The following is a 27,356-nucleotide window of genomic DNA, read 5'->3' as shown; positions in this document are numbered from 1 at the left end:
CATTTTGCGAACATTCAACAGTTGATTTTGATACAACGACCAGTGAAGAAGAAGAAAAGTGAGGAAAAAAAATTTTATTAAAAAAATAATAAAATTTTAATAATTTTTAAGGGAGTGAAGAACGAAAGAAAAACATTAAAAATGAAATTATTGTTAGCAAGTGCTCTCTGCTTCTTATTTGCAATTTCCTTTGCAACGCCTTTCGTGGCAGCAGCCAGTCAGGTTAAATTTTTAAATAAAAAAAATCGTGAAATGTGAATTAATTTTTAAATAATTTAGGAAATTGACGTGGATGATCTCATCAATAAATTGCAACAATGGAGACAAAATTACAATGAAGGTGAGAATTTTTTTTTATTTAATTATTAAAAATTTTATAAAACTTGTCGACGATCAATCAGTGAAAATTTTCGGAATTCAATTTAAAACTAAAATCGTTTTCCGCCTAATTTATTTAAAAGAGATTTTCATTTATTTTTTTAAGTCGTTTATCTAGATTTGAAAGGAAAGTTCATAAGGAGATAAATTGTTATTTATTTATTTTATTATTTTTTTTTTCGTTCTTATGCAAAGTTCATGTTGTTCTTATATAAAGATTACGCGAAGATGTTCTCATTTTCGAAGGCAGAAAAAAAGGAAAAAGTTTAATAAGTTTGCTAAACTTTTTCGCGCGTTTTAAAAAATAGAAAAAAAAATATTTATCTGTTTGTCTGTCAGATAAGATCAAAAATTTTGAGTTATAAGTTAATTTTTAATTTATTTTATTTATTTATTTTATGAGAATTTAAATATATTTTTATTTAAAATTTATTTTATTTACTAAATTTTCTTAATTTTAATTTAAAAAAATTTTTTTCGTGAATTTTTGTAAATATTTTAAAATTTTGTAATTTACATGTTCAAACCCCTTTTTAATTTTTTTAAAAGTCAAACAAAAAAATAAAATATTAAATAAAAAATAATAAAGTAATAATTGAAATTGAAAATAATAAATTACAATTTTTTACAGTCTAAGAATGATTTTTTTACAATTTTTTTAAAGTTTTTTAATTAAAATAAATAAAAAATAAAATAAAAATAAATTAATTTTAGATTTATTTTAATTAAAATACTTAAAAAAATGTAAGCAAAAATTTATACTTGACTGTCAAAATAATTATTTTACCTTTTTCATTTTTTTCCATCATTTGATAAAATTCACTTAAAAAAATATTAAAAGGGCTCTTAAAATGACACCCAGACTATTTATTTTATTTTAAATTTCTCTACGGAATAAAAAAAGTTGATCTTTGCCCTTTTAAAAAAACGAAAAGAAAAGTAAATGTTGTGCAATGATCCAAATTTTATCTTTAAATCACAACAAAAGGAAAAATTTGTCAACTCGGCTCAAAATCCAAAGTAGTAAAAAACTCAAATAAAAGATTGGCAACTTGTGATAAGAACATAAACTAAACATTTAAATTGGTCCATTAAATTTTATTTTATCTCTCACTGATTGATTGATTGATCGCATCGATGATAAAATATTAATATTTTTATAAAATCCCGAAAAATTAATTTTTCGAAACAAATTACACAAAATCCGTTTTCGCCACACATTAAAATACCAAAAAAGTGATAATAATAATAAAAGATAAAAATAAAATGAAGAACAAAATGTAAGTAATTTCCCAATGACATCAACAAAGCTCGTAAAAAAGCAGCAATAACCACGCTTCGATGTGCTTCAATACTCGCTATGGATCGCACAAGCTTTAACTGCACTAAAAAAAATGTCCTTCTTCCTTGTAATATTTATTTATTTCGCGACTATTTTTATTTGCACACACGTATAATAAAAGCTTTTGTTCCGCTAAATTAGAAAAAAAAACACTTAAAGGTGGTAAATGACGTGCGTTGTTACCAAAAAAAAAAAAAAAATAAATTGCACCAAAAGTAAATAAATAAGAAAAAAACGCTTATTGCACACTATTACATTATTTGCTAACACTTTTTTTTTGTTAGATTATTTTTTGCCGTGTTCTAAGCTATTTTAACAGCAAAAACTGCTTTGTTATTATTTTGAGTAAAATTGATGTGAGATTTGGAATGTCCTTCCTAGTTGGGATGAGAAGATGAAAGATAAGGAAATCCCTCATGACATCCGTCAGATTATGGTTCATCGAGTATTTTAATCAATTTTTACGTTAACCTACATAAAAGAAACAAAAAAGGAGAGATTAATCAAAAACTGCCCACTATTTTTGGTCCTTTTCGAGTCCTTTTGGAAGTTATTTATTTAGAAGACTTCAAAAAGTATTAAAAACTGTTGGACTTGATTTAGACAGTAATTTGTAAAAAAAATATAATGAAAGGCTTTTTGATTTATTTTTATAAAATAATTAAAAGAAATTCGATATCATTGATATTAAACAATTTTTTTTCTAAAAATTTTAATGAAACCTTAATTTAACCTACATTCATTAACCGATATAATTTATCGAGAAAAGTATGTCAGACAATTTTTGTTTAGTTACAAAGAGCAAAGATAAAAGAGAATTTCATAAATTATGGGAAAAAATAATTTTTTTTCCAAGAATATTGCTAAATTATGTAAAAATATTTTATATTAAAAAATTCAATATAAAAATAAATTTAAATAAAATAAAATGATAACAATTTTTAAATAATTATTAAATTAATAATTATAAATATTTAATAAAAATATAAATAAAAAATTTAAAAAAAATATTTAAAAATTTATAAAAAATATGAAGTTTTTAACTTTTAAAATAAATAATTGAAAAAAAATAAAAAAACAATAAATTTTAAAAAAATGTATATAATCTAGGTATTTGCTAAACATTCCTTGAGTCATAAGAATCACTTTTCTCCATGAAACATATGCTCGGAAACGCATAGTTTTTGCCACAAGTGCTTAGTTCCAACTTTTGTAGGGCAAAATTAATAAAAATTTTATAATAAATTCTTAAAAATCATTTAAAAATTAAATTATTAATAGAAAGTTGAACTTAATTGAATTCATCAAATCATTCATAGTGTCAAAAATTGTTAAAATTTATTTTTCCTTTATCTTTTCATTCATTATTCAAAATAATCACTTTTTAATTAAATAAGCATCATTCAAAATAGCAAATTAAATAAAATTACCAAATAATAAATATTAATTAATACTTGGTCAAGGTTCTTTAAAAAGAACCTGATGAGAAAAGTATTGAAAAAAAGTTTAAATGATTTTTTCTACAAGTTGTCGAGTTACCTACAATTTGTCATAAGATACCATCATAATCTTTGTTTTTTTATATAAAGTTAAAAATTAATTGATTTTCCGTTTTCTTTATGTAACCCTTATACCAGGAAATTTCTAACTTTAAGATCTCGAATTTCTTATCATCTTATCAAATTTTTACTGATAAATTCTCCTATGATTGAATTTCTTATGTATTTAATACTTCACAAGTCTCGTTTTTTAAATTTTATATCGAAAAAAATACATAAGGCACGTGATATTCCTTCAAAATTCGTCTATTTAGTAATTTTGTCACACGAAACCTTGAAAAAAAAAACATTTAAAATTGTTACAATTAAAAAATAAAAGGAAATCTTACAACAAAAAGGCTATTCATGGTTCTTGACTTCCGCCCTTTATTCTTTTTTTTTGTGTCTGAAAGAAATATTAAATAACAAAATTCAATATTCATTTAATTTAACGAAATTCTGTCACATTTTCTACTTAATTTCTCTATTTTTCAATAAAAATGTCAAGTTTTCGCCCACGAAAAATATTAAAACTTGCGAAAACTACGTCACTGATTCTCGTTTTATCTTTTGATCATTCCACATTTAAAATTAATATTAATAAAACAATATCTCAAAATTAATCAAACGACGAAAATTCGATATTTCCATAAATTTTAAATGTCTTTGCCGCGTTACCGGAGGGTACAACTGTAAATGATTTTCTCCTAAAATTTCAAGAGAAAAAAAATTTAGGAATTTTCCACGTTTGATTTTCGCGTTTAAATTAAAGGATTTTAACTCTCTCATGAATAATTTATTCCAAATATTGATGAACAACCTTCAGTGTAATTGCACATGTTTCCTCATCAATTTTGTGTTTGTCTTCGTCGAGCTAAAAGTGAGTCAATGATTTTCCAATTACTTTAACATGCATCTCAATGAACTTTGGTGTCGTTGAAAGTACTTGAAAAATAAAAATGATTAAAGAATAACATGAGGAAACGTTTTTAATGACTTGTTATGTCGTCGCCGTTCGTAATATTCAGGTGTTGTCGGAGATAAACGACCATCTAATTAAACTTTTATAATCTTTACAAATGATATAAATTCCCACGACAATCACTCATTCATGTTTACCTAAGTGATGATATCCTCATAATTTTATGACGCGTTTGACCTGAGACTCATGGCAAACATTTGTCTTTAACACCATTTATTTCAAAAAATAAACAAACAACCTGTCGTCTCCATTCGTGAAAATTCAGTGAGAAAAACTTTGTTAGCCTCGAGTAACGCGTGTTTTTGTTAATTCAACAAGTTTATGCAAAACAGGACACGGACTGACGAACTGCCATTTCCATACAATTTTGCATAATTTTCCATCTAATCTTGTTTCGAGATACTTAGGAACGTTTTTCATCATGATGTGTGCGTCTCAAGACGAAAACTTTTGAAATTAAGTTTTAGATTGATTTCGCTCCTCTTACTTTATCTTGGCTAAATGTTCTAGCTTACCCCTCAAACACTTGAAAACCTGTTGAAAAAGCACTTTTCACCCTTAACACAATTTTACACACACTTACATCCCAACTCTTCCTTTTCTCCAACGTAGAAGAAAACGTACAAGTTTTATTTTTTATAAGGCAGAAGCAATGAGCAAAAATGTTTCAGAAATATAAAAATTTTGAATTAGCGAAAGCAATCTTCAAATTTTAACGGTCATTTTTTGAATTGACATTTAAGAAATTTTTGAAAAAAAAATTAATTTTTTAAGAAATTTATTAAGAAAATTTAATTTTTTTTTTTAAGAAAATTTTGATTTTGCTAATAAATATTTTTATTTTAAGAAAATTGCTATTAAGTTAAAAGAAAATTAATTTTCAATTTTTTAACGGTCATTTTTTGAATTGACAATTAAGAAATTAATTTAAAAAAAAAATTAATTTGAATTGCTTTAAAATTGTTTCATATTTAGCTAAAAGTTTTTGTAAAAAAAAAAAAATTTAATTTTTAACGGTCAAATTTTTGAAGAATTTTAAGAAAAATAACAGAAAATTAATTTTCAATTTTTTAAGAAAAGTCATTTTCAGATTTTACGTTTAAAAATTTTTTTAAAAAAGTTTTTTTTTAAGAAAATTTAAATTTTTTTATTATATAAAATAAATTTTATTAGAATATAATAAAAAAATAAATAAATAAAATTTTTTTCAAAATAAAAAAAAAATTTATTTTAAGAGAAAAGTCATTTTCAGTTTTAAATATTTAAAATTAAAAAAAAAAAAAAAATCAGAAAATTAAAATTTTTTATAGAAAATTTAAGTTTTTCCGAAAATTTCGTCAAATGAGCAACATTAATTTTTTAATATATCAAAAAAAAAATTAGTAAAAAGCGATCTATTTTTTTAAGGATATTTAATTATAAAAAATTGAAACATTTTTGCCGATTTCTTTAGCCCAAAAAAATTTTTTTTTTGTGTAAATATTTGCTTTTTCGCACAAAATACACATGCCACAAGCCTCTCGCAATGTAGTAACTGCAAAGAGCGATTGAATGTTCCGTGTGTATCGAACGGTATCGAATGAAAATGTTGCATGATGAGGCGTAAAAACAATAACATGACCCATCATGACATCATAACCGGATGACTGGATGTGAAAGTGTCTGCGAATGAATGGTGACGCTCCAATAATTATGTCGTTTCGCATGTAATTAACATTTTTCCTCTGTTCTGACGGTTTTTTTAGGATATGAGCCTGACATGGCACCGCCATACCTGCAGCGATACCAACGAGCCAACAGTCAATATCAGCCGCTGCCGTATCGACGATACTTCTTTGGCGAACGTTCGCATCGCAGTTTGGACTCTCTCGGAGGTTGTATCGATTTTTTTTTCTTATTTGAAACAAATAAAATATTCACTTTTATTCGCAGGTGGAAATTTATTGAAACGTTCTCTGCCAACACAGTAAAAATAACATGCAAAGGATAACAGAACAAGAAGAAAAAATGAGGATTCACTTCTAACACAAATATTATTAAACACACAAACGTGTGCTTCTTATTTTCGTTTTTATCTCTCCTTCTACTTGAAAGTTCTCCACGAATTACGTCATGAATAAATGAGGGAACCAAATCACAGAAAAAAGCACTTTATTCTAAACTAAATTACTGCACAATCGTTCAATGACCGTCGTCGAGCTAATATCAGACTACATCATTAATAAAATTAAAAATAACAAAAAACAACACGAAAAACATACAAATTCAATTATTTTTCCATTCTTTCCTCCAATTTTTTCACGACCACACATAAAAACCCTTTATTTTTTGCAGCACTTCATAAAAATAATTAATTAAACACAAAAAAGCACAAAAATATTAATTTATCATAAACAACGCATAAATTAATCATCTTATCCCTGACCATGTATTTACATTTATATTATTAATAATTAAATTTGGATCAATGTCAAACTTGCGTAAGATGACTTTGACTTAATAATCCCTAACGAGAAAAAAGTTCAATTAAAAATAATTATTATATTTTTTTGGGAGCATCAACAAGAATTTACAATCATCGTGTAACAATTATATCCCAAAAAAAGTGTCAAATTATTGTAATATGTATATATTTATTGAAAATGTGACAAATGTTAACACAATTACTTATCCTCCTAAATAAAGTTTGATTTTATCGATTACGAGTTTTTCTTTTGTGTGATTTTTTTTAGGGTATTACGATGCAATTTTTTGTGCCTCGTATGATTTATTTTAATTTAATTTGTGAAAAATAACAATTTTTTATTAATTTTAATTAAAAATATAGAAAAGGAGATTGTTGATGGATTACATCGAAAGGGACCGGGCAGCAACCCTGAATTGAATGGGTGAGTTATTGAATTAATTTTAATTTTTTTTAAATTTTTAAAAATAAATTAAATAAATTATGTATTCAAAAAATTCAATTTTTTTTAAAAATTATTCAATAAATATTAAAGAATTAATTTTTTTTTTAATTTCATAAAAGAATTTTTAAAATTTTATTTAAAGAATTCAATTTTTTAATAATTTCACAATTTTTTATTTATATTTTTCAAAGAATTTAAAAATTTTTTTTAAAGATTTTTTTTTCAATTTTTTTCAAAATTTTTTTAAATTTTTTTCAAAGAAAAATTCAAATAATTTGTTTTTTTTTTTAATTTTTTTAAGAATTTTTTTAAATTATTGTTTTATTTATTATTATGAAAATTAATATTAAAATTTATTGTTTTAACCTTTCATTTTTTCATAAGTATATATTTTTTAAAATTAAATTTATTTTTTATTTGAATATTTAAGAAATTTTTGATATAAATTTGTGAAACTTTCAATTTTTGTCAAGAAAATTAAATGAAATTGCACTAAAAAAATTTTTGACTTATTTATTTAAAATAAAAAAAAAACTAATTTTTATTTAAAATTTTTTTTCAACCAAAATTTTGAAAAAATTAAAAAAAAAGCATTTTAAATATTTTTAATTCTTTCAACAAAATTGTTCAAAATATTCCTGATTTTTTTTTAATTTTTTATTTTAACAGCAAAACGCATCCCGTATATTTGAGTAAGAGAATGGATCCATCTGAACGAAATCTTTTATTGTACAGCTATTTTGCAAATCGTTTAGGACCATCTTTCGAAAAGCGCTACAACAAACAATTCGAAGACTTGTACGAAATGGAGAAGCGAAACTTTGACGAAATCGATGGCTCCGCTTTCAGTCCCTTCAAACGAGCAGGAATCCGACATTAAATCATTCTTCGATTTTCATGTCAGAATTTAATCAAAAAAAATACCCAAAAAATATTTTTTTTTTAATATCTTTATTGAATGATGAAATACTCATCTGTTTTTATAAATAATTTTTTTTTTGTTCATTTCCAAATGCATTTTGTATTTTTTGTTGTACTCATTCATCAATTGGTCAATTTTTAATTTTTTTTTTACAAACTATCGATTTTTATACATTTCCTTAGTTTTTACAATTTTCCTTACTTTTTAACCTGAACCTTCCCAAAATAAATACAAAAATAATAAGAAATTTACTGCAATACTAAATGTCATAATTAATCATCCAGCCTATTTCTTCTTTGTACACGAGTGGAGTTCATTATATAAATAATTGTTGCAAAATTCGATGTAAATTTGTGTGCATTTTTAATCGAAAAGGGAGATAAAAAATTATATTTGTTGAAAAATTGTCAAAGAAAAAACAGGAAAGATATATATTTGAGAATAAATATTATTTTAAGCAATACTTAAAGAAAAATTAGGTGAGTTTTATTTTTTTTTTCATCAGTCCCCAGAGATTTTTTTTTAGCATGCGACAACTAACTCTCGAGCTCCGTTATCTGGGTCATTCATGCCTGGTCATTTTGTGATTGCCACAAGTTCTTCCATCAAGTTGTCATCGTCTGCCATGTGCTCGTTGGATCTCGGCGAGGGAATGATTATCAATGGCGACGGCGATTTCACGACAGTTGCATGAACACTATGCGACGGAGTATTCGATCTTTGTTGTTGTTGTTGTTGCTTCATACTTTCCATCGCTTTTTCCTGCAAACTTTCCGCTGTCATGCCTTGATGCATGCCTCCCTGGAAATTCAATCCCATGGAATTCAGCTTTTGCGAGTGATACGTTTCCAAATTCATAGCTTCACGAGTGTCGGCTTGCGTGTTGTACTTTGGCGAACTGCCGACGGAAATTTTATTCAAAGATGCCGCTGCCGAGGGAACATGCATTGGCGAAATATCTCCCGGTAATTTCGAGGCAGCTGAATACGACATTGGATATTTGTTGAAATCTCCAAGAATTTTCGAGGCAAAATCCACGGGAGTGTTTGTCGAAGGCGTATTTGGAGCCGAATGTGATGTATTGGATTTTTCCTTGCGATAATCTTCGACGCCGCCCGAGGAATTTGAACTGCTTTGACTTCCGCCGCCGGATGAGGTGCCCGAAGCACGCGCCGAAATCTTTGGAATTTGAAATTTTGAGGATTTCATAAAGTTTTCCGCTTGTCCAGATGTCGAGAAACCGAGCATTTTCATGATGTCTGTAGCATCGGGGCGATATTTGTCAGAACTTGAACCCGAAATTCCGCCTGATGAACTCGAAGATTTACTTTTGCTGCTGCTTTTGTCTTTTGAACTTCCGCTACTCGACTTGGAGGGGGAATAAACTTTGCCTGATGACGAAGAAGAAGAAGTTGACGACAAATTTCCCGATGAACTCGACTTTTGGAACGGTAACTTTTGGATGCCGCTCATGCCGCTGGAAGATTTTGAACTTGAACTGATGCTGGGTTTCTTGCTTGCTGGACCAGAATTGACGCCAGGCTTTAATCCGGTGTGAATTTTGGGCGAACTTGAGCCCGATGTGAATGAGGCACTTTTTGTCAGGCCAGAACTTGACTTGTCCTTTGATTTTGTCTTGTTAATTGTGATTTTCATGCCATCCGAACTGTGTTTTACCATGTATTCGGATGATGGTTTGTTCGTTGATGCTGAAAATATAAAGAAAAAGAGCGTTAAATGACATGTTTTAAGTAAGAGCGATACAATTGACAAAAAAATATTTTGAATCGTTTTAAACATTTTTAAAGAGGGATATCGAATATCTAAAAATGAGGATTTTTTTTTTTATTTTCGATAAATTTTTAACATTATTTTTTTTTAATTCTGAATTTTTCTAATTTTTAGTTAAAATTAGAAAAATAAATAGTTTAGTAAAAATGTTCAATTTTGCAATAAAAAAATAATTTGATAAAATTAAGGAAAAAATTTAAAATGTTCGATATTTATCTTTGTTTTTCATCAAAAATCAATTTTTTATAATTTTTTTTTTAAATTAAATTTTGAATTTTTAAAAAAATTTTCAATTTTTCAAAAAAACTAAAAAAAAAAATAAAAATTGATTTCTGATAAAAACAATATAAATTTGGTAAAAAAAAACATGAAATTTGACAAATTTAATTTTTAAAATGAAAATTAAGATTAATTCAAAGATTTTCAAAATTCATACAAAAAAAATCAAAAATGTTAAAAAAATCGAAAAAAAACTGCTCAAAATTTGATATCCTTTCTTTAAAAAATTTTTTTTTTTGAAATCCAAAATATTTTTGACTAATGTATCGTTATGAAACATTAAAAGCACACAAAAGCAACGAAGATGTCAATGTTTGGCAAACTAATTAAAAAGCTTTGTGTTTTGAAAAAAATGACAAGACAAAAAAAATAAAAAAAAATTACTGCATGATTGATTTGGTGCACTACTTGTGTTGCTACTGCTATTACCGCTATTACTACTAGAAATGGATGAACTCGTGTTTTGTGCATTGTTTGATGTGTTAGATTGTGTCGTGTTGGATGTGGAGGAAGCAGATGATGCGAGTGACGGCGAGGATGATTGTGCGGAAAATTGAAAAATATCGTCGGTCTGCGCATTCGACTTTAGCTTATCAATGATGTTCGTGAGCGAGCCTTTGCGATTTTTTGCCTGCCCATTTTCGCCGGCAGCAGCGGCAACGAGAGCCGCCGCATTCGCAGCCGATGTGAGTGATGGTGATGTCGCTAATGAGAGTGATTTGGGCGAATTGGCGGCAGATTTCATGAGAGACATGCTCGGTTTCCCACCTGAACTGGCGCCGCCCGACGAATGTTTCGGCGATGAAATCGAATGTTTCGGGCTCGATGCGAAACTCTGATGTTTCGGACTTGCCGCATGCACAGGCGAATGTTTGGGACTTTGTTTGGCGCTGGATGAGGAGCTTCCGCCGCTCGAGGTGCGATGAATGGGCGACGAACCCGAAGCAAGATGATGCAATGGCTTACTCAGCGGATCTGGCGGACCCATTTGACTATTTTCCTCGCGTTTTCGTTTCTTCTTCTTTTCAGATTTGCCATCCGATGACCCGGAACTTGATCTTTTTTCCGACGAGGACTTTGACGAATTGTTAATTGGTGTGATGGTAATCGATGCGGGCAGGTCTTTTGCATTTGCTGACGAAATGGGAATAATTTCGATGCCTCGTCGTTCTAACGTCACATTTTGACCAAATTGCGATCCCCCGATCGGCGTAATACTAATTTCTGTCTTCATCTTTTTCGGCGGCGGACCTTCAAGAACTTCTTTTGGATCAAAATCGTAACTTGAAGCGGATGCGGGATTATCCAAGGCACCTGCAAGCGAAAAAGAGTCATTCGATTCGTCAAAAATATCATCATCCTCTTCCATTTTGATCGGTTTGCCACAAATTTTTTCCATTGCTTCGGCAATTCTGTCACTCGCATTGCCTCCGCTCATCTGCTGTTCATTGCTATTCAAATATCTGCCTTGTTGCGAATAATCGTTATCATTACTGTTCGGCGCTAACGGATCATATTCATCATCTTCGACGCCAGGATCATTCGAACCAAGTGACATGTTGTAATTATCTGAATCAAATTTCCGTAAATTTACTCTTGCATACTCTTGATGCCAGGATTTCAGCAAATAACGCATGGTAACCGGGATCGACATGCACGTTTGGATGACTTTTGCAATTTTATTCGAGATATTTCCGATTTGGGTGCCGCCGTAGATGTTACAACCGATATTGCCCATATCACTGAGGTCAAATTCAATCGTTGTCAATTGCTGCTGGTACGGATGCTCTAACGCTACGGTGATGTATTGTGATGATAAAGCGGTAATTTCAAACATTTGCAAGGATTCGAGGTCTTTTGGGGCGCTATTATTGCTTCTGACGCAACTGCTGATGAGAGTGTTGAACAAAGCTTGTTGCCGGAGCAATCTTATGACTTTGGGGACTTGTTGCGGATCCGAAAAGGGAATGTTGGTCACTTGAATTGCTTGTTCCTTCATCTCTGACAAAAAATAACAATGATTTTGATCTGGCAAGGAGACGAACATGCTCCGATCGATGTTGGTAATTTTCCCGTCGGAAGCGTTGCTGACAATCAGAGCCATAAGCGGGACTGCCGTTTGATTCGCCAACTTTTGTTCTGTGATGCGTTCAATTTCTTGCACAATTTGACATCCAACGGCACTTGGTTTGTTCAAACGCAGCACAAAAGTTGCCGGAAGTAACATTGAGTTATTTTGATTCATTTGCGAGTAAGCGGATGTTGTACAGCCTTGTCCATCCGTGTTTATCAGCAATAACGGTTGGATTTGAAGTCGAGTCGATGCCGAAGCCTCTAAATTCACCGTCACACTGCTGCCAATTTTTTTCGTGTTGATTAAATCGTTCGTGAGAGACGACACAAGTTGTTTTCGATCGGGATCTATTAAATCGTAGGCTGACACAAAGTACGTGATTTGCATTGGATGTCCCCCGCGACGTTTCTGTAACAGCCCGAGAGGTGAATGCATACACATTTGATAATTATCTTTCGTCATGGATGCTTGCAAAAGCGAAAAATGAGCCAAATCTGTCTCTAAAGCTTGTAATGCGACAAAAGCTTTGCATTTTACGGCTTTTTCCGCGTTAATTTGATAGATGGAGATGAGTCCCTCAAGTTGCGCCGTCAAATCAATAAAATCTCCCTTTGAAATTGCTGTGACAAGTTCCTTGCATGGATAATGTTCTTTCGCGCCCTCATGATGCACATTTACTTCTTTCACCGTGTCATCCGAATTTAAATTTATTTCGATGTAAAACATGTCGGATGAGATAAAAAGTCCATTGTCGATGTTGAATTTCAATCCTAATTGACGCGACAAACTTTCGAGTCGTTCAACGAGCCACGTTCTCGTTACATTTTTCACCTGAATGTATTGCTGCAAGTTATCCAGAGTCTTTTGCAAGTTGGCTTTTTCAATTGCATCCATCGCATATCGTTTTTCCTGCAAAAATTTAACTTTTAAAAATGATCCAAATCGAGTTTTATGAGAAATTTCTCACCAATAATGACATCCGCACACTTTTGGACAACTCTTGGAACGTTTTGTTCTGCTGCTGTTGCTTCAGCTTCTCCAACAGGCAATCCAGATGCCATTTGTTCTTCTCCGATGCCGCGGATCCGAGTTTCTCCGGAACGTTTCCTGCACCAAAAGAAAGGGGAAAACACAACAACTTAATGAAACGAGGTCGGACAACATATTTTTGCCGAAATTGGGCAAGGTACGAAGCTCAAGCCGAAATTAATGCTTGAATCGTGTGAAATAATGCCTACCGTTCGCTTTAACACTCATTTCAAGTGTTTATTTTGTCACTTATTCGGGGAAATTCAATTAAATCTGCTCTGTTTATTGATTCCGCGACGAAATGAAAGTAAATTCTGTGGTTATGAGCCTCCCAAAATCCAAGTTACGATCCTCATCATTACCTTTCGTCTCAAATAACCTTCAAATCAACTGTCTTTTCATCATCAACATTCATCGGGGTAACACGTGCCTCTGAAAAATACTTAAAATTTATTAAAAAATATAAAAAAATTACCTGAAATTCGATGAAAATTAGTTAATATCAAAACCAAACTACTACTTTTCGGTGGTAGTTTCGTAAAATTCGTGAAATTAATTGAAAAATGAGCGATTGACACAATCGAGCATGGCCAAGCAATTGACAGACGATGAAAAAGCCAAGCTGGAAGCTCAAAATGCACGCTTGGTGTCGGATTTTCAAGCGGTGAAGCTCGAAAAAGAAGCCAAAAAGAACTGGGATTTGTTCTACAAGCGAAACACGACGAAATTCTTCAAGGATCGCCATTGGAGTACACGTGAGTTTCAAGAGCTGCTCGGAGAAAACACCCACGCGGACAAGAATTCACCCGGTAAACTCCTTGAAATCGGTTGTGGCGTCGGAAATTTAATTTTTCCCTTGATCGAAGACAAACTTACGGATTATTTCATTTATTGCTGTGATTTTTCGCCACGTGCAATCGAAATTGTCAAACAAAATCCCTTGTACTCTGAGGATTATATGAAAGCATTTCCATGTGATATTACAACTGATGAAATTTTCGACACAATTGAACCAGAATCCTTGGATTTAATTACGTTAATTTTCGTTTTGTCGGCAATCCATCCCGATAAATTCGACAAAGTCATGGAAAATTTGAGGAAATTGTTGAAACCAGGCGGAATGGTGCTCTTTCGCGATTACGGTTTGCATGATATGGCTCAGTTGCGTTTCAAGCCAGGCAGTAAAATTGCCGAGAAATTGTATGTGAGACAAGATGGAACGCGTTCTTATTACTTTTCGACCGAGGAAACGCAAGAAATGTATGAAAAGGCAGGATTTTCGGTTGTTTGTAACGAATACATCCATCGTCGAACGATTAATTTGAAGGAAGGCGTTGATGTTCCACGGATATTTGTACAAGGCAAATACAGAAAAGGTAAAAAAAAATGTTTTAATTTTTAAAAATCTTACCTTAAAATGATGATTGTTCTATTTTTATGACACATTTGATTACAAATAAGAACGGCCAACTGAAAAAAAATCATAAAAAAATAAGAAATTTTTTCGTAAAATGAATTGTTCTAATGAAAAATATTTATTTTTTACAGAATCAGGTACCTGAAAGAACAATTTCATGAAAAAATTGGAAAAAAATACTTGAAAAGGTAAGTTATGACACAAATTTCATAAAAAAAATTAGTTTTTGAAATATTTTCTTTAATGATGACGCATAGTTCATTTGATTTACAATGATAATAATCTTACTATGTATGTCTTTCGCTCCTATCTGAAAAAAAAAATATTTCAAAAAATTCTGAATTTTTAACTTTAATTGTCGAATTTTGTTCTAAAAATTTATTTTCTATCATTTTAGATGGCAAAAATTGTCGTGAGACTTGAAAATTGAGTCAATCCAACAAGTTGCAGCTCCAAAATGGCATGAAAGGTACGTTGAAAATTCAAAATTTTATATTTTCTCAATTTTTATGATGATAAAATGTATTCTGAGTAGCTTTGATGAATCCAACATTTTCATTTATAACCAAAAGGATGCTGATAAACATTTTAAACATCATTCAAAGACTTATTTTTGAACCAAAACTAATGAAAAATTTCTTTTTTTACAGGATTCTGACAGAAGTTTGATGTAAAATGGTCTAAATTTTCATCTTTCAAACGAAAAAAGGTAAATTTTTAACAAAATTTTATTGAAAAAATCTTATAATGATGAAACCACATGCTGCCTCATCAGAAATTTTATATTTATGTTGATAAGCATTGCTGATAATTTCATCAAAATTTAAATTTTTATCATTTTTAAAGAAATTTTTATTAACAAAATGTATTTTTCTTAAATTTTTAGACATCAATGGTGATATCAAATGTCGAGAAAGTTGAGCTGAAACCTTTGAACTTCGAAAAAAGTAAGTTTCTCTCATAATTAATTAATTCAAATGAAATTCAGAAGGAAAAATTGCACCTAAAGTAAATTGCATTGAATTGTACCGTATTTTAAGCAAGGGACAAGGGTGCAAGATTACAATTCTGCAATATTTTGGAAGGATATCCATTATTATATGTCTATCTTTGTACATATTGTCAGACATTGACTTCAAAAATTTTCCTTCTGATGCTCAACAATTTAAAATTTAATTTTTTTCAAAGCGAAATCTTATTAAAAATAATTTTTTTATCATTTTAGCACAAAAATGACGTTAAATCATCTTGTTTTCTGAAGTTAAAGACGAAAAATTGCCAAAAAGTAAGTTGAATTTTATTAAAATTACGAATAAATACCCAAAGCTTCCTAAAAAATTACCTCCCAGAATTTAATGATGACGCATAGTTCATTTGACAAACGATGATAATAATCTTACTATGTATGTCTTTCGCTCCTATCTGAAATTCTGGACAAAAATCCCTCTAAAATTTCTAAAAAAATTTTTTTTTCAAAAAATTAATCAAACTTTATTTTTTTCAACAGATTTAACAACTTTTTCCATCATCCGGTCTTCAAATGTTGTAATTGGCGCCCGTCAAATTGACCACCCGATTTTTGTAACGTTTGGAAATGTCGCCCTCGATTTGTTTCTGCAGCGTTTTCGTGTGTTCAACCAATCGTACGAGCTGTGGTCTCAAATCGATCGCTTCCTGATGATACGCCGCCGACTTTTTCTTCAACTCTTCTCGTGTGCGATCGATTTTATCAATTGCTGAGAGACGTTGTTTGAGTTTTGCAGTCAAAATGTTCACATAACTAAAAAAAATTTTGTTAAAAAAATAAAAATTTAAATTAAAAAAATTTGATTTTTCTTACTTTGGCGAATGCTTGATCTGATGCAAATGATACAAAGTCTCGTCTGTGGCAGAAGTCAGTGTTACATTGACATTACTCAACATATCGAGCACACTTTTGGCATCGTGATCTGTGAAATTTTTCACCGAACCAATAGAACAGAATTGATGTTTGTCCGCACTGAGTTCATAAAGTCTCAATTTAAGGAAAGCTTCGAGTTCGTACACTTCATCGATGAATTGCTCGCGATATTTGGGCGAATCAAGCAGAGTATATGCCTCATTTCCTGTTGCGGCACCTCCGCTACATCCCGTACTTTCAACTACAATCCCGCTTTCCTCGAAGGAATCTCCAAAATCAATTTCTGCCGGCGCTGCTTCAATATTTTCGACATTTCCCCAGTCAATGTCGCCCGTTTCGAGGTTTATATCGCCATCGCCCAAGTCTCCAAAGTCAATATCGCCCACAGGAGTGATTTCGGCATCATCATCGTCTTTGCTGATGTTCAACGGAGGCTCTTCGACACTTAAGGGAGCTTCTCCGTAGGTGTATTGGTACACTGTGGTATTCCCGAAGCTGCAATATGTCGAATTAGTGGCAAAACATCCTTATTTCCCGAAAAATCTGCATACAAATTGGTCGCTTTTAGCAAACTCGGAACACTTTTCGCAATTTTCTCGTAAGATTCGGGCAATCGTTCAAGTCCTTTGATCAATTCTTGCTTAATATTGTCTCCTTTGATGCCGAATTGCTCGCACATCGCTTGATATTCGTTGCGAATCGTATTTTCCGACTTTGTCAGATCCTGACATTTTTTCGCACATTCTTCTTGGGACTGTTCCAACTTGGAAATCTGCTTTTTTGTTCCCGGGATCTCGTATTGAACATTTCGCGAGAAAATCTGCGCTGCTTCAGCCAAATAAACGGAATCTTTTTCATAAGCTTTGATAATTTCCTGCCACGTCTGGAAACGCTCCGAAGAATATCGACCAAAAATGTTTTTTGTATCAGCTTCTGTCTTTTTGAGGATTTCCAAGATCTGCAAACAATGGAAGTAGTTGATGTGAGCCCCCGACAAAAGTTTTATCAGCTCCGGATGCTCAGGCATGTCTTGAACTGCATTTCCAATCAAATTTCTGATGTTCTGAATGGCAGTTGGCCAGTTTTTGTTGACGATCCGACGTGATATCAGAAATTCCGAGGCTTTTTCCGCACTCACGACAATTGGAATGTCTTGTTCATTCATTTTAAATGATTAAAATACAGGAAAAACTCGTGAAAAATTGAAAAAATTAAATTTTTCTGCCTCCACGTCGACAATAACAACACTACACAATCCGTGCAAGGTACGAGAGCTGATGAGTCGGCTGAAATTGATAAGTATTTGATAATTGTGAGTACTTGATTAATGTTTGATACGTGTTGAAAATTCGGAAAAATCGAAATTTTAATGGAAAACTCACACAAACACCTGTAAAGCATCTCGAAAAGCATCCTGTTGTGTCAAACACTTTTGTAGTCACTTGAGTTCCTTACTGATTTTGATGTTTTTTGTGTAATTGCACATTTTTCGTCGCACGAAAGGAAAATGGTAAGTCGTGAAAAAGTGATCAATAAATTTTTGATTGATGGAAAATTGTTGCAGGTTCGTCAACGCAAGCCAGTGAATCAAAATCAGGGAAATGGCAGTACGAGTAACAGCAATTCATCGGCAAATTCTTCGACGAGTCACAATCCCCGCGGGAACGGGCATTCGAGTAAGCCTCCAAATGGAAAAAAATCCAAAAATTCAAAGGGATTCAATTACGCTTCTTACATAAAATTCCTCTTTGGATGCGTTGTGTTGCTCGTTGCGGCGTATTTCGGGTATCGCGGCTATTTGGAGACCCGGGTGAACACGCCGTTCGACAATCAGAAAATGGTGAGCAGCTCAGCGAACACGGAGGATATGTTTTGGGGCTCCTACCGTCCTGGCAACTATTTTGGCATGAAGACACGCGACGCGCACAGCATCGTAATGGGTCTCATGTGGTATTTTCCGCGCCAATTGCTGGGCGGCGGCAAGGGAATTCGTCATTGGTGCGATAGCGGCGATAATTTAGCGAAATATGGATGGACCAAACACGATGGGCGAACATTCGGCATTCAAGAAATTTATGACGGAGCATTTAAACTTGAAACTTCCTTCATAAAAACGGGCGAAGGCAGAAACGGAGGCGAATGGTCAGCTCGTGTAGCAGTAACGAACACCTCATCAGCGATGGAAGACATTTCCCTGATATGGTACACGGCGTTGGATGACAAAACGAATGGCTGGATAAAAGCTATTGACGCTGACGTGACGGGAGTTGGCGGCGAAACTGTCAATTTGGGCAAATTTTTGTTGAGTTTCCACACGAAAGGGAAAATTATCAAAAAATCTTACCTCGCAACTGTTGGTCCGGGACTTCATGCCTTGAAAGAAACAGTACAGAATTACGTGAGACTTGTCCCACGCACGAACGGCTCTTCGGAAAAGACTTTGGCTCTTGTAGGTGAAGCTTTGGTCGATCCGCAAGGCAATAAATTGGATCCGAATTTCATCGCGACTCAAGTTACAGTTCGTGCTCCTTTCACCCTCGACATCACATATCGTTCGATCACGGGAGACCCCTTGGAAGGCTTTTACGATCAGAAACCCGATGATTTTGACGCTTTTTACGGCGACAAGTACACACAAAAGCTGCAAGAGAAATCGAACGAATTTTCCGCGAAATTCGAGGAAAAATTCCGTCTCAAGAGCAAAGGATATTCCGAAAGTAACGTAACGTTTGCTGAAAGTGCGTTGAGTAACTTGATCGGCGGCATCGGATACTTTTACGGAGCCTCGAGAGTACAAAGTGGATTTACGCGCGAACCAGTGCCTTATTGGAAAGCACCTTTATACACTGCTGTACCATCGCGTTCATTCTTCCCGCGTGGCTTCCTGTGGGACGAAGGTTTCCACGGACTGCTTATCGGAATGTGGGACTTGGATATCGAGCTGGACATCATAAATCACTGGTTTGACTTGATGAATGTCGAAGGATGGATTCCGCGCGAACAAATTCTCGGCGTAGAAGCGTTAGCGAAGGTGCCCGAAGAGTTTGTGACACAACGAAATAGCAACGCGAATCCCCCAACGTTCTTCTTGACGCTCAAAATGTTGCTGAATCGCTATAAAACCGATATGTTGGTCAGCAAAAAGCGTCTGGAGAACTTGCAACGACTTTATCCGCGACTTCAGACATGGTTTTCGTGGTTCAATAATACGCAACGCGGAGAAATTCCGGGAACTTATCGATGGAGAGGCAGAGATGAGCTTACGGTGCGTGAATTGAACCCAAAAACGTTGACTTCGGGCTTGGATGACTTCCCACGAGCATCACATCCGAACAAAGATGAACGTCATTTGGATTTGCGTTGCTGGATTGCCCTTGCTGCTGAAGTTATGGCTGATTTGGCGAAAATTCTCGAACGTAGTGCTGACAAATACGAAGAAACGCATCAATATCTCACCGATTCCGATTTGCTGGACAAACTTCATTTATCGGGAACGACTCAAACGTATGCTGATTACGGATTGCACACAGATGCCGTTGTTTTAAAGAAACCCATTGTCAATCCATCGTCGAAACATCAACAACAACAACACGTCGACATGATCCGTTTCGTTAACAAGCCTCCAGTTTATCGTCTTGTCGACACGAGTTTCGGTTACGTGAATCTTTTCCCCTTCCTCATGCAACATTTGTCGCCGCAATCGCCGGCATTGCAAAAAACCTTGCAAAATATTCGAGATCCTGAAGTACTGTGGACTCCCTTTGGATTGCGCTCTCTTTCGAAGAAATCTCCGTACTACATGAAACGCAACACGGAACACGATCCCCCATATTGGCGCGGACAAATTTGGATCAACATCAATTATCTGACGTTGAAGGCGTTGCACCATTATAAAAATCTCCCGGGGCCATTTGCGGAAGACGCAAAGAAAATTTACACAGAACTGCGAAATAACGTCGTGAACAATATCATCAAGCAATACACGCAAACGGGATATATTTGGGAACAATATAACGATAGAACGGGCGAGGGATCCGGATGTCGCCCATTCACCGGATGGAGCTCTCTTGTCGTGCTCATCATGTCGGAACAGTACTAAATCACAGAAACTATTTATTCAACACAAAAAGGCTTAAACGAGTAGAAACGAGTAATTAAAGTTCAATTTTTAATCAAAAAACGAGTGAAACTGACCACACAAAAAATTATTATAACTTAAAGTAGAGTTAAGCTTTCTAATAGAGGTATATTACTACTTAGAAACTAAAACTTGACAAAGCTCAGAAATATGAACGAAAAGAATTTAGAAGACTTTTTAGATGTCTTTTAGACAAAATTTAAAAAATCTAGAGTTACCAAAAAAATTTTACAATATTTATCAGAAAAAAATCGATATTAGGACTAAAATTAATTAAAATTAGAAGAAAATCTTGAAATTTTATTTTTGTTTGTTAAATATTTTGTTTTTAAAATGCTTTGTAGAGTCATCGAGATAGAATTAGAATTACAAAAAAATAACTCTGGTACAACAAATCTCTTTAAAAAAATTTAATTCAGTAGAAAAAATTTGCCATAAATTGCTTTCTCTTTAAAATTTAAAACTAAGTAGAATATTTTTAAATTTTTTGTAGATATGAGTGTTCCTTTTAACCATTTTCTCAATTTATGTAGAATTTTTAATCAATTAATCCTTAACTAAAAAATCACAATTAAGGGATCTTGCACTTAAAATTTATCCTTGGTGCATTAGGGAACTTGTTACAGAACTAATAGACCAGCTACGCATTTTACAATTCTAATTCTAAACCAACTGTCTGTGATTTTACATAAAAAAACTACAAAAAAAATTAATTAAACGTAAATTAAAGATATCTTAATTCAATGACAATTTGTAGAAAGATAAATGATTTAAGAGTTTAGAAATGTAATTCAATAAAGTAAAAAAAAATAGTTTAAAAATTAATGTTTTTTATTAGGCTGGATTTGTCCTGATAATTTCCTTAAATTTTTGAAAAATAAAAATTTTGTGAAATTTCTGCTGAATATAATATTTTCAAATTTTATGTTGCTGAATACAAACAATTTCAAATTTTATTTAGCTGAATTCAATTTTTTTTAAATTTTTTTTAGCTGAATATTTGCTGAGTAGCTGAATTGAAGATCTTTTAAAATTTAATTTGCTGAATATGAAATTTTTTCCAAATTTTTTTAGCTGAATAATTTTTTAAAATAAATGTTGCTGAGTATATGCAAGTATATGATACTGAATAATTTTTTTTATTATTTTAAATTTCTGAAGTTGAACAAAAACATTTTACAAATTTCTTTTGCTGAATATAAAAATTTTTAAGAATTTTTATAGCTGAATAAAAATATTTTTAAAATTAACGTTGCTGAATACGAAAAATTTCAAATTTTATTTAGCTGAGTATAAGTTTTTTTGAAATTTCTAAAGCTGAAAATATTTAGCTGAGTATAAGATTTTTTGAAATTTTTTAAGCTGAATATAATTTTTTTTAAAAATTGTTTAGCTGAATACAGAGATTCTGTTTTGAAAACATATTGTTTCTAAATTTCTGCTTTGAAAACAAAATTCATTGATAATTTAATTTTAAAAACATAAATGTAAGTAAACTTTAATCTATGAAATTATAATCAAAACTACAAATTCCTGTAAATTTTTCAACAATGTATGACAAAAACGTGTCAATTTGCTCTAAAACGTTAAACAATCAATCAACACTTCATCTGATAACTGCCATTCAAAAAAATTTTTGCCGCGAAACTAAATGCGCTTGCGTGCAAAAATCAGTAGCGTGCATCAATTGTAAATATCAAGCTATTAACGTTAAAGTATATATTTTATCTCAACTCGTCAGTCTTTATTTCGAATTCAAACTGATAACTCCTCATTGTTTTATCGCGGCCTTTAAACGATTTTTTTGTCTATTTTTATTAATACTTTGTTTCTAGCGATAATGACAAATATTTACAAAAGTGACACTAAAACAATCAAAAATGGATCTAATTTTGTCGTTGTAATAAAATAAATTTTAATAAAAATCAGGAAATATTGCTTGACATCATTCAAATAAAATTGTAACAGAAAAATTTTTTAATCACAACTTCAGGATTTAATTACTGCAAAAAAAAACACTTGAGACAAGGTAATGATGATTTAAATAAAGTCATGTCATGTTTTTAAATTTCAACCAGATTGAGAAAAAAATCTAAGAACGTCAATTACTTTTTGAAGGGATGAAGGTCGTGCATATAAATATTAGAGAAAAGTGAATTGCGAAATGTGACGAGAGAAAATTATCTCACAATCGACGTCGTCGGTCGTCATGGTGAAACAAAGTGCATACACAAATTTCTGCATGCCGTGTATTGGAATTTGCATGTTCTCGTTACATACAAATTTAGTCTAATAGCGCCGAGGGTGCTTCACTATAAATAAATACCGTAATATTTTGACTGAATGAAAGGGAAAGACCGACTTTGAGGTGAAAAATTTTTAATCAACTTTATCGCAAAAATAATTTTTGATAAAGAAATTGATAAGAAAAGATTTGTTTGATTAAAAATTGTAAAATATACATTTTTTACTGATTATCAGATTATCAATAACCGACAGTAATAGCTCGACAACCTTGATATTTGTTTTTGTTGTAATTTTTGTGAGTAAATATTTATAAAAACCTCCTCTTCAGTGGACCATAGAATGACAAATGTGCTAAAATATCGATAAAAATGTAAATAAATAATGTGTGTGCTTAAATTTGATAAATGAAATGATCGATTATAAAATTATATGTTATTAAAAAAATTATCGTTTTTTTTCTTAAACGATGAGCTTTTTATAATTTCTTCTAAAAATTATATAAATTCAAGTGAATATTTTAAAAAATTTACAAAAAATTGTTTTAAAGCTAAAATTTCTTAAAATAAAATTATTTATTAAAACTCCCATTATTTTTAATTTTAAGGTGTCGTGAAAAAATTTATTCAACATCTTTTCATGCAATTAAATTTGCAGGAAATTTTTTCTCTTTTTAATTAGACTTGAATGTTCAAATTTTTCTCCTTTGTCTCTTAAGAGATACAGCCTCCGAGTAAATTTTTCTTGAAATAGTATCAAAAATGCAAGAAAATGACGGTTGACATTTGAAGGCCCAAAGCCTGGGGAAAAATAAAAAAAATCAAATTGTTAAAAAATCATAGTAGCGGGTGCAAAAATTACTTAGGCAAATAAATTTAAGGGAGAACATAAAAAAATATATATTTTTGAATTTTTTGTTTTTATTTTTTTAACGTTTTTAGACGCCAAACGTCGATTATAATCTTTAATTAATTTTACTTTATATTATTTTCAAATTTGAACTCAAAATATGGAGAAAAATCAAGCAAAAACTCCCAAAATAAAAATTTTTGAAAAAAATTTATTTTGGTCACGTGACTTGAAAAAAAAATTCTTTTACATTTCAATAGAAACGTCTTATTAAAGGAAGTTTTTTTGTTTTTTTATATGATTTTATCGTAAACAGTAAATTTTCATAATTTTTCAATCAAAAAATTCCAAAAAATGTCAAAATTATTTCCATTTTTAATTTAATTTCTAATTTTCCCCCTGAATTTTTTCATCAAAATCGGAGGAAGGCGACAAAAAATGGACATATTAAATTTATTCGCCTTACTTAATTTATAACACAAACAAAAACTTCGACTTTGATGATAAATCGTTCCGTTATTTTTGTCAACAGATGATCACACTTGCTCAGTCGATTGTTTATGTTAAAATTGTGCGGTTTACCACTAATATCGTTTCCCACATTTTTAGATATTTTTATTGAATCGTGATGGATTTCGACTCCATCTTAGACGAAATTGGCGAATTTGGAAAATTTCAATTCACAAACTACTTACTTGTTTGTTTGCCCGTATTTTTCGCAGCAGCCAATTCATTATCTTACGTTTTTACTGCCGCAGTTCCGAATTACAGGTAATTTTTTTTTTATTTTTTTAAACCAAATTTTAAAAAATTTTTTTTAGATGCCTTGTACCTGATTGTGATATCGACACATCTTACAATGAACCATGGGTGTCCCTTGCTGTTCCCGGCAAGATTGTCAAAGACCAATTTGTGCCGCTGCAGTGTCAGCGCTTTGTTCGCAATGAAAATATCTCTGTGCCTGAATGGCCCGAAACTTGTCACAGAGAAATGTTCACGGGCGAAACTGAAAAATGCTCCGAATGGATTTTCGAGGAAGGTGAACGAACGATCGTGAATGATGTAAGTTGCATGTTAATTTTGGATTATTTCCTTTAATTAACTCGTTTTTTTTTTCTTCAAGTGGTTAATTACGTGTCCTGACAACCAATGGAAATTAGCTTTGGTGAGTTGCAAATGACTCGCAATTTCATGTTTTTGATATTTATTAACTTTATTAGGTTGGAACTGCACATTTTGCCGGAATTGTCGTTGGCAGCGGAGCATTTGGAGTGTTAGCGGACAAGTAAGTTCATTTTTTTGATGAATTTCCTTTTAACATGTGACGAAATCATGAATTTTCAGATACGGCAGGAAATTAATATTCGTTGTTTGTATCATAATAATGGCGATTACCGGAGTTATTCAAGCTTTTGCCCCAAATTATGAACTTTTCACCCTTTTTGGGTTCCTGAACGCTGTTGGAACATCCGGCGTCTTTCCCTTGGCTTTCATCATCGGAGTTGAAATGGTTGGAAAGACAAAACGTGAAGTCACTGGAATAGTTTTGAATTATTTTTATGCCCTCGGAGAAGCAGCTGTTGGATTAATTGCGTGGCTTTGTCAGGATTGGGTCAATATTCAGTTGATCGTCTCTGCACCGCCATTCGCCTTTATAATTTACTATTGGATGATTCCAGAGTCAGTTAGATGGCTCTTAGCGAAAAAACGAAATCGAAAAGCTGAGAAAATTGTGAAAAAAGCTGCTCGTGTGAATGGGGTTGAGCTCTCAAATGACGTTTTGTCAACGTTTGAGGATAGCGCCGCCGACAATAGTGACAATAATTTGTTAGAAACTCCAATTAAAAAGGCGAAAGTTAAGCCTGAAATGTGGGAAACGATCAAGGGAGTTTTTAAATCGAAAGTTTTAATCTTTAGAGGATTGATTTTATTTTATAATTGGTGAGTTTTTAAGATTTTTTACCTTTTTCGCCATTAATTTGATAATTTTTTCGTTTTAGGGCATGCTGTGCATTTGTCTTTTATGGTCTCTCGTTAAATTCTGTGAATTTAATTGGAAATAAATATCTTAATTTTACACTTGTGTCATTAATTGAGATCCCGGGATACTCGATGGCATGGTATTTTATGAATAAAATAGGCAGAAGATGGTCTCTGGCAGGCTCTCTGTTCTTATGTGGCGTTACTTGTATGGGAGGAGCATTTATTTCTGAAGGTAATTTCAATAATTTATTAAAATTTTTCATTTTTATGAGAAAAATTTGTTATTTTCATGCAATTCAGTGATGCCAGGTACCTAAATTTAAACAAAAATTTATAAAATTATCTTAAATTTTTACTAAAACTTTAATTTTTCGTATTTTTAGATCAAGCATGGCTCACAATCTCCATGTTCCTCATCGGTAAAATGGGAATTACAAGTTCTTTTGGTGTTATTTATGTTTATTCAGCGGAAATGCTGCCAACGGTAATTTTTTTTTCAATTATTTTGATAAAATTCTTATTTAAATCAAAAAAATCTTTTAGATTATCCGCAGCGGTGGCGTCGGATCCATGTCAACGTTCGCTCGTTTAGGTGCCTTGATCGCTCCATTCGTGCCACTTTTGAATTATTACCATCCTGCCATTCCATTGTTACTTTTTGGGCTAGTTTCGATGCTCGGAGGCACTTTAATCCTCTTTTTACCTGAAACGATGGGTCGAAAACTGCCAGATTCGATATCTGAAGCGGAAAATATCACAAAAAATCCAAAACCAAAGCAGAAAGATGTTGAAATGAGTGAATCTGCGTCAGATTCTTCGCCTAAAAAGTGAAAAAAAAAGTATTTTAAGTCACCTACCAAATTGTACAATCAAAAATTTTGTAATGAATTACAAAAAAGTGCATTATTTTTACTGATTATTGTGTTTATTTTATTAATTCATCTCACTCCAAGAGTTTTTATCAGAACAAATCATCTTTGCTTTACTTTACTGTACAATCTCATTCTTCATATTTTTATGTTGTCGACAAATTATAACTTTTAATATTATTAATAACAATCCTAAGTAAGTATTTATATTTTTTCTAATGTTGGTTCATGTTTTTTTTTTACGGAGAGGTTTACTCTTGACAATATTTTTAATTTTTTTTTTATTTTAATCAACTATCAATAATTTATTTTTAATTATTTTATTCATTTTTTGTGGTATACAATACCAATTAAATATTTTTTAATATATTTTGTGGTGTTGTTTAGGATATTTATTTAAACTATTTTCCACATTTTCTTCGTATTTTTTTCCTTCAGTAAAAAAAATTCAAGTTGACAAAATTTGTACAAAAAAATGACGATAAATAGATAAAATTTTGCAGCTGTTTCATTATTTGCTTAAAATTTTAGTTTGACAATTTTAGTCTGAGACGTTATTGACACTGTCAAAAAATAATAAAAAGCACGAGATATTTTTTTTTATTTGAACAAATAATTTGTAAGTTATAGAATTCTTTGAATTTTGAACAAATGTTCATATTTTTTAGTGAAAAGGTGAATTACAAAAAAAAAAAGTTTATTTTAAAGTTAT

At 31.5% G+C, this 27,356-nt stretch overlaps 7 protein-coding genes and 2 non-coding genes across 13 annotated transcripts in view; 6 read left to right on the top strand and 3 right to left on the bottom strand.

Annotated features, from left to right (window-relative positions):
* The window catches only part of LOC134838028 (endoplasmic reticulum chaperone BIP-like), a 260,113-nt gene that overhangs the window by 104,123 nt on the left and 128,634 nt on the right, over nucleotides 1–27,356 (bottom strand). The window lies entirely within an intron of this gene.
* Nucleotides 32–8,185, top strand: LOC134836685 (uncharacterized). 3 transcript variants are annotated; one of them, XM_063851864.1, is made up of 5 exons: nucleotides 32–222; nucleotides 280–340; nucleotides 7,068–7,128; nucleotides 7,819–7,841; nucleotides 7,905–8,185. In XM_063851864.1, exons 1-5 carry the CDS (start codon nucleotides 142–144, stop codon nucleotides 8,027–8,029), a joined length of 351 nt encoding a protein of 116 aa, XP_063707934.1. In that variant the 5' UTR covers nucleotides 32–141; the 3' UTR covers nucleotides 8,030–8,185. The 3 variants fall into 3 exon arrangements, with proteins under 3 accessions (XP_063707934.1, XP_063707933.1, XP_063707935.1); XM_063851863.1 differs by having other exon boundaries at nucleotides 7,819–8,185; XM_063851865.1 differs by lacking the exons at nucleotides 7,068–7,128; nucleotides 7,819–7,841; nucleotides 7,905–8,185 and adding exons at nucleotides 5,986–6,114; nucleotides 6,173–6,902.
* LOC134836684 (mediator of RNA polymerase II transcription subunit 1-like) lies at nucleotides 8,422–13,545 on the bottom strand. 2 transcript variants are annotated; one of them, XM_063851861.1, is made up of 4 exons: nucleotides 13,454–13,545; nucleotides 13,183–13,322; nucleotides 10,526–13,124; nucleotides 8,422–9,780 (listed from the first exon to the last, which is right to left on the bottom strand). In XM_063851861.1, the coding sequence occupies exons 1-4, from the start codon at nucleotides 13,470–13,472 to the stop codon at nucleotides 8,648–8,650; spliced, it is 3,891 nt and encodes a 1,296-aa protein (XP_063707931.1). In that variant the 5' UTR covers nucleotides 13,473–13,545; the 3' UTR covers nucleotides 8,422–8,647. The 2 variants fall into 2 exon arrangements, with proteins under 2 accessions (XP_063707931.1, XP_063707932.1); XM_063851862.1 differs by having other exon boundaries at nucleotides 10,910–13,124.
* Nucleotides 13,659–16,304, top strand: LOC134833798 (tRNA N(3)-methylcytidine methyltransferase METTL6). The gene is made up of 7 exons (XM_063848255.1): nucleotides 13,659–14,620; nucleotides 14,793–14,849; nucleotides 15,059–15,130; nucleotides 15,312–15,370; nucleotides 15,548–15,608; nucleotides 15,887–15,946; nucleotides 16,169–16,304. Exons 1-2 carry the CDS (start codon nucleotides 13,831–13,833, stop codon nucleotides 14,804–14,806), a joined length of 804 nt encoding a protein of 267 aa, XP_063704325.1. The 5' UTR covers nucleotides 13,659–13,830; the 3' UTR covers nucleotides 14,807–14,849; nucleotides 15,059–15,130; nucleotides 15,312–15,370; nucleotides 15,548–15,608; nucleotides 15,887–15,946; nucleotides 16,169–16,304.
* LOC134828263 (small nucleolar RNA snR60/Z15/Z230/Z193/J17) lies at nucleotides 14,896–14,983 on the top strand. Its single transcript, XR_010161893.1, has one exon. It is a non-coding gene; the product is annotated as a small nucleolar RNA snR60/Z15/Z230/Z193/J17 (small nucleolar RNA).
* On the top strand, nucleotides 16,007–16,095 carry LOC134828262 (small nucleolar RNA snR60/Z15/Z230/Z193/J17). Its single transcript, XR_010161892.1, has one exon. It is a non-coding gene; the product is annotated as a small nucleolar RNA snR60/Z15/Z230/Z193/J17 (small nucleolar RNA).
* LOC134833790 (CDK5RAP3-like protein) lies at nucleotides 16,198–17,801 on the bottom strand. Its single transcript, XM_063848243.1, is given in 3 exon segments — nucleotides 16,198–16,441; nucleotides 16,502–17,054; nucleotides 17,057–17,801. Coding segments are annotated over 3 exon segments (1,467 nt in total). The 5' UTR covers nucleotides 17,727–17,801.
* Nucleotides 17,904–21,251, top strand: LOC134838021 (mannosyl-oligosaccharide glucosidase). Its single transcript, XM_063853458.1, has 2 exons — nucleotides 17,904–18,071; nucleotides 18,126–21,251. The coding sequence occupies exons 1-2, from the start codon at nucleotides 18,069–18,071 to the stop codon at nucleotides 20,658–20,660; spliced, it is 2,538 nt and encodes an 845-aa protein (XP_063709528.1). The 5' UTR covers nucleotides 17,904–18,068; the 3' UTR covers nucleotides 20,661–21,251.
* Nucleotides 22,554–26,692, top strand: LOC134838017 (organic cation transporter protein-like). 2 transcript variants are annotated; one of them, XM_063853453.1, is made up of 9 exons: nucleotides 22,554–22,728; nucleotides 24,402–24,563; nucleotides 24,614–24,854; nucleotides 24,916–24,957; nucleotides 25,013–25,077; nucleotides 25,137–25,733; nucleotides 25,793–26,007; nucleotides 26,159–26,259; nucleotides 26,319–26,692. In XM_063853453.1, the coding sequence occupies exons 2-9, from the start codon at nucleotides 24,421–24,423 to the stop codon at nucleotides 26,604–26,606; spliced, it is 1,692 nt and encodes a 563-aa protein (XP_063709523.1). In that variant the 5' UTR covers nucleotides 22,554–22,728; nucleotides 24,402–24,420; the 3' UTR covers nucleotides 26,607–26,692. The 2 variants fall into 2 exon arrangements, with proteins under 2 accessions (XP_063709523.1, XP_063709522.1); XM_063853452.1 differs by lacking the exon at nucleotides 22,554–22,728 and having other exon boundaries at nucleotides 24,381–24,563.

This window comes from Culicoides brevitarsis, chromosome 1 (genome assembly GCF_036172545.1).
Source record: "Culicoides brevitarsis isolate CSIRO-B50_1 chromosome 1, AGI_CSIRO_Cbre_v1, whole genome shotgun sequence".
Lineage (NCBI taxonomy): Eukaryota > Metazoa > Arthropoda > Insecta > Diptera > Ceratopogonidae > Culicoides > Culicoides brevitarsis.
The sequence above is the reverse complement of the archived record's forward strand: the minus strand, read 5'-3'. Positions and strand labels throughout refer to the sequence as shown.

Bases quoted from the DNA above. Each gene is read 5' to 3' on its own strand.
- LOC134836685 (XM_063851863.1), top strand. From the start codon at position 142: ATGAAATTATTGTTAGCAAGTGCTCTCTGCTTCTTATTTGCAATTTCC. The intron at 223-279 runs GTTAAATTTTTA...TAAATAATTTAG, and splicing joins TCGTGGCAGCAGCCAGTCAG to GAAATTGACGTGGATGATCT. The intron at 341-7,067 runs GTGAGAATTTTT...TTAAAAATATAG, and splicing joins GAGACAAAATTACAATGAAG to AAAAGGAGATTGTTGATGGA.
- LOC134836684 (XM_063851861.1), bottom strand. The intron at 13,125-13,182 runs GTGAGAAATTTC...AAATTTTTGCAG, and splicing joins GTGTGCGGATGTCATTATTG to GAAAAACGATATGCGATGGA. The intron at 9,781-10,525 runs GTAATTTTTTTT...TTATATTTTCAG, and splicing joins TGCACCAAATCAATCATGCA to CATCAACGAACAAACCATCA.
- LOC134833798 (XM_063848255.1), top strand. From the start codon at position 13,831: ATGGCCAAGCAATTGACAGACGATGAAAAAGCCAAGCTGGAAGCTCAA.
- LOC134838017 (XM_063853453.1), top strand. From the start codon at position 24,421: ATGGATTTCGACTCCATCTTAGACGAAATTGGCGAATTTGGAAAATTT. The intron at 24,564-24,613 runs GTAATTTTTTTT...AATTTTTTTTAG, and splicing joins GCCGCAGTTCCGAATTACAG to ATGCCTTGTACCTGATTGTG. The intron at 26,008-26,158 runs GTAATTTCAATA...TCGTATTTTTAG, and splicing joins AGGAGCATTTATTTCTGAAG to ATCAAGCATGGCTCACAATC.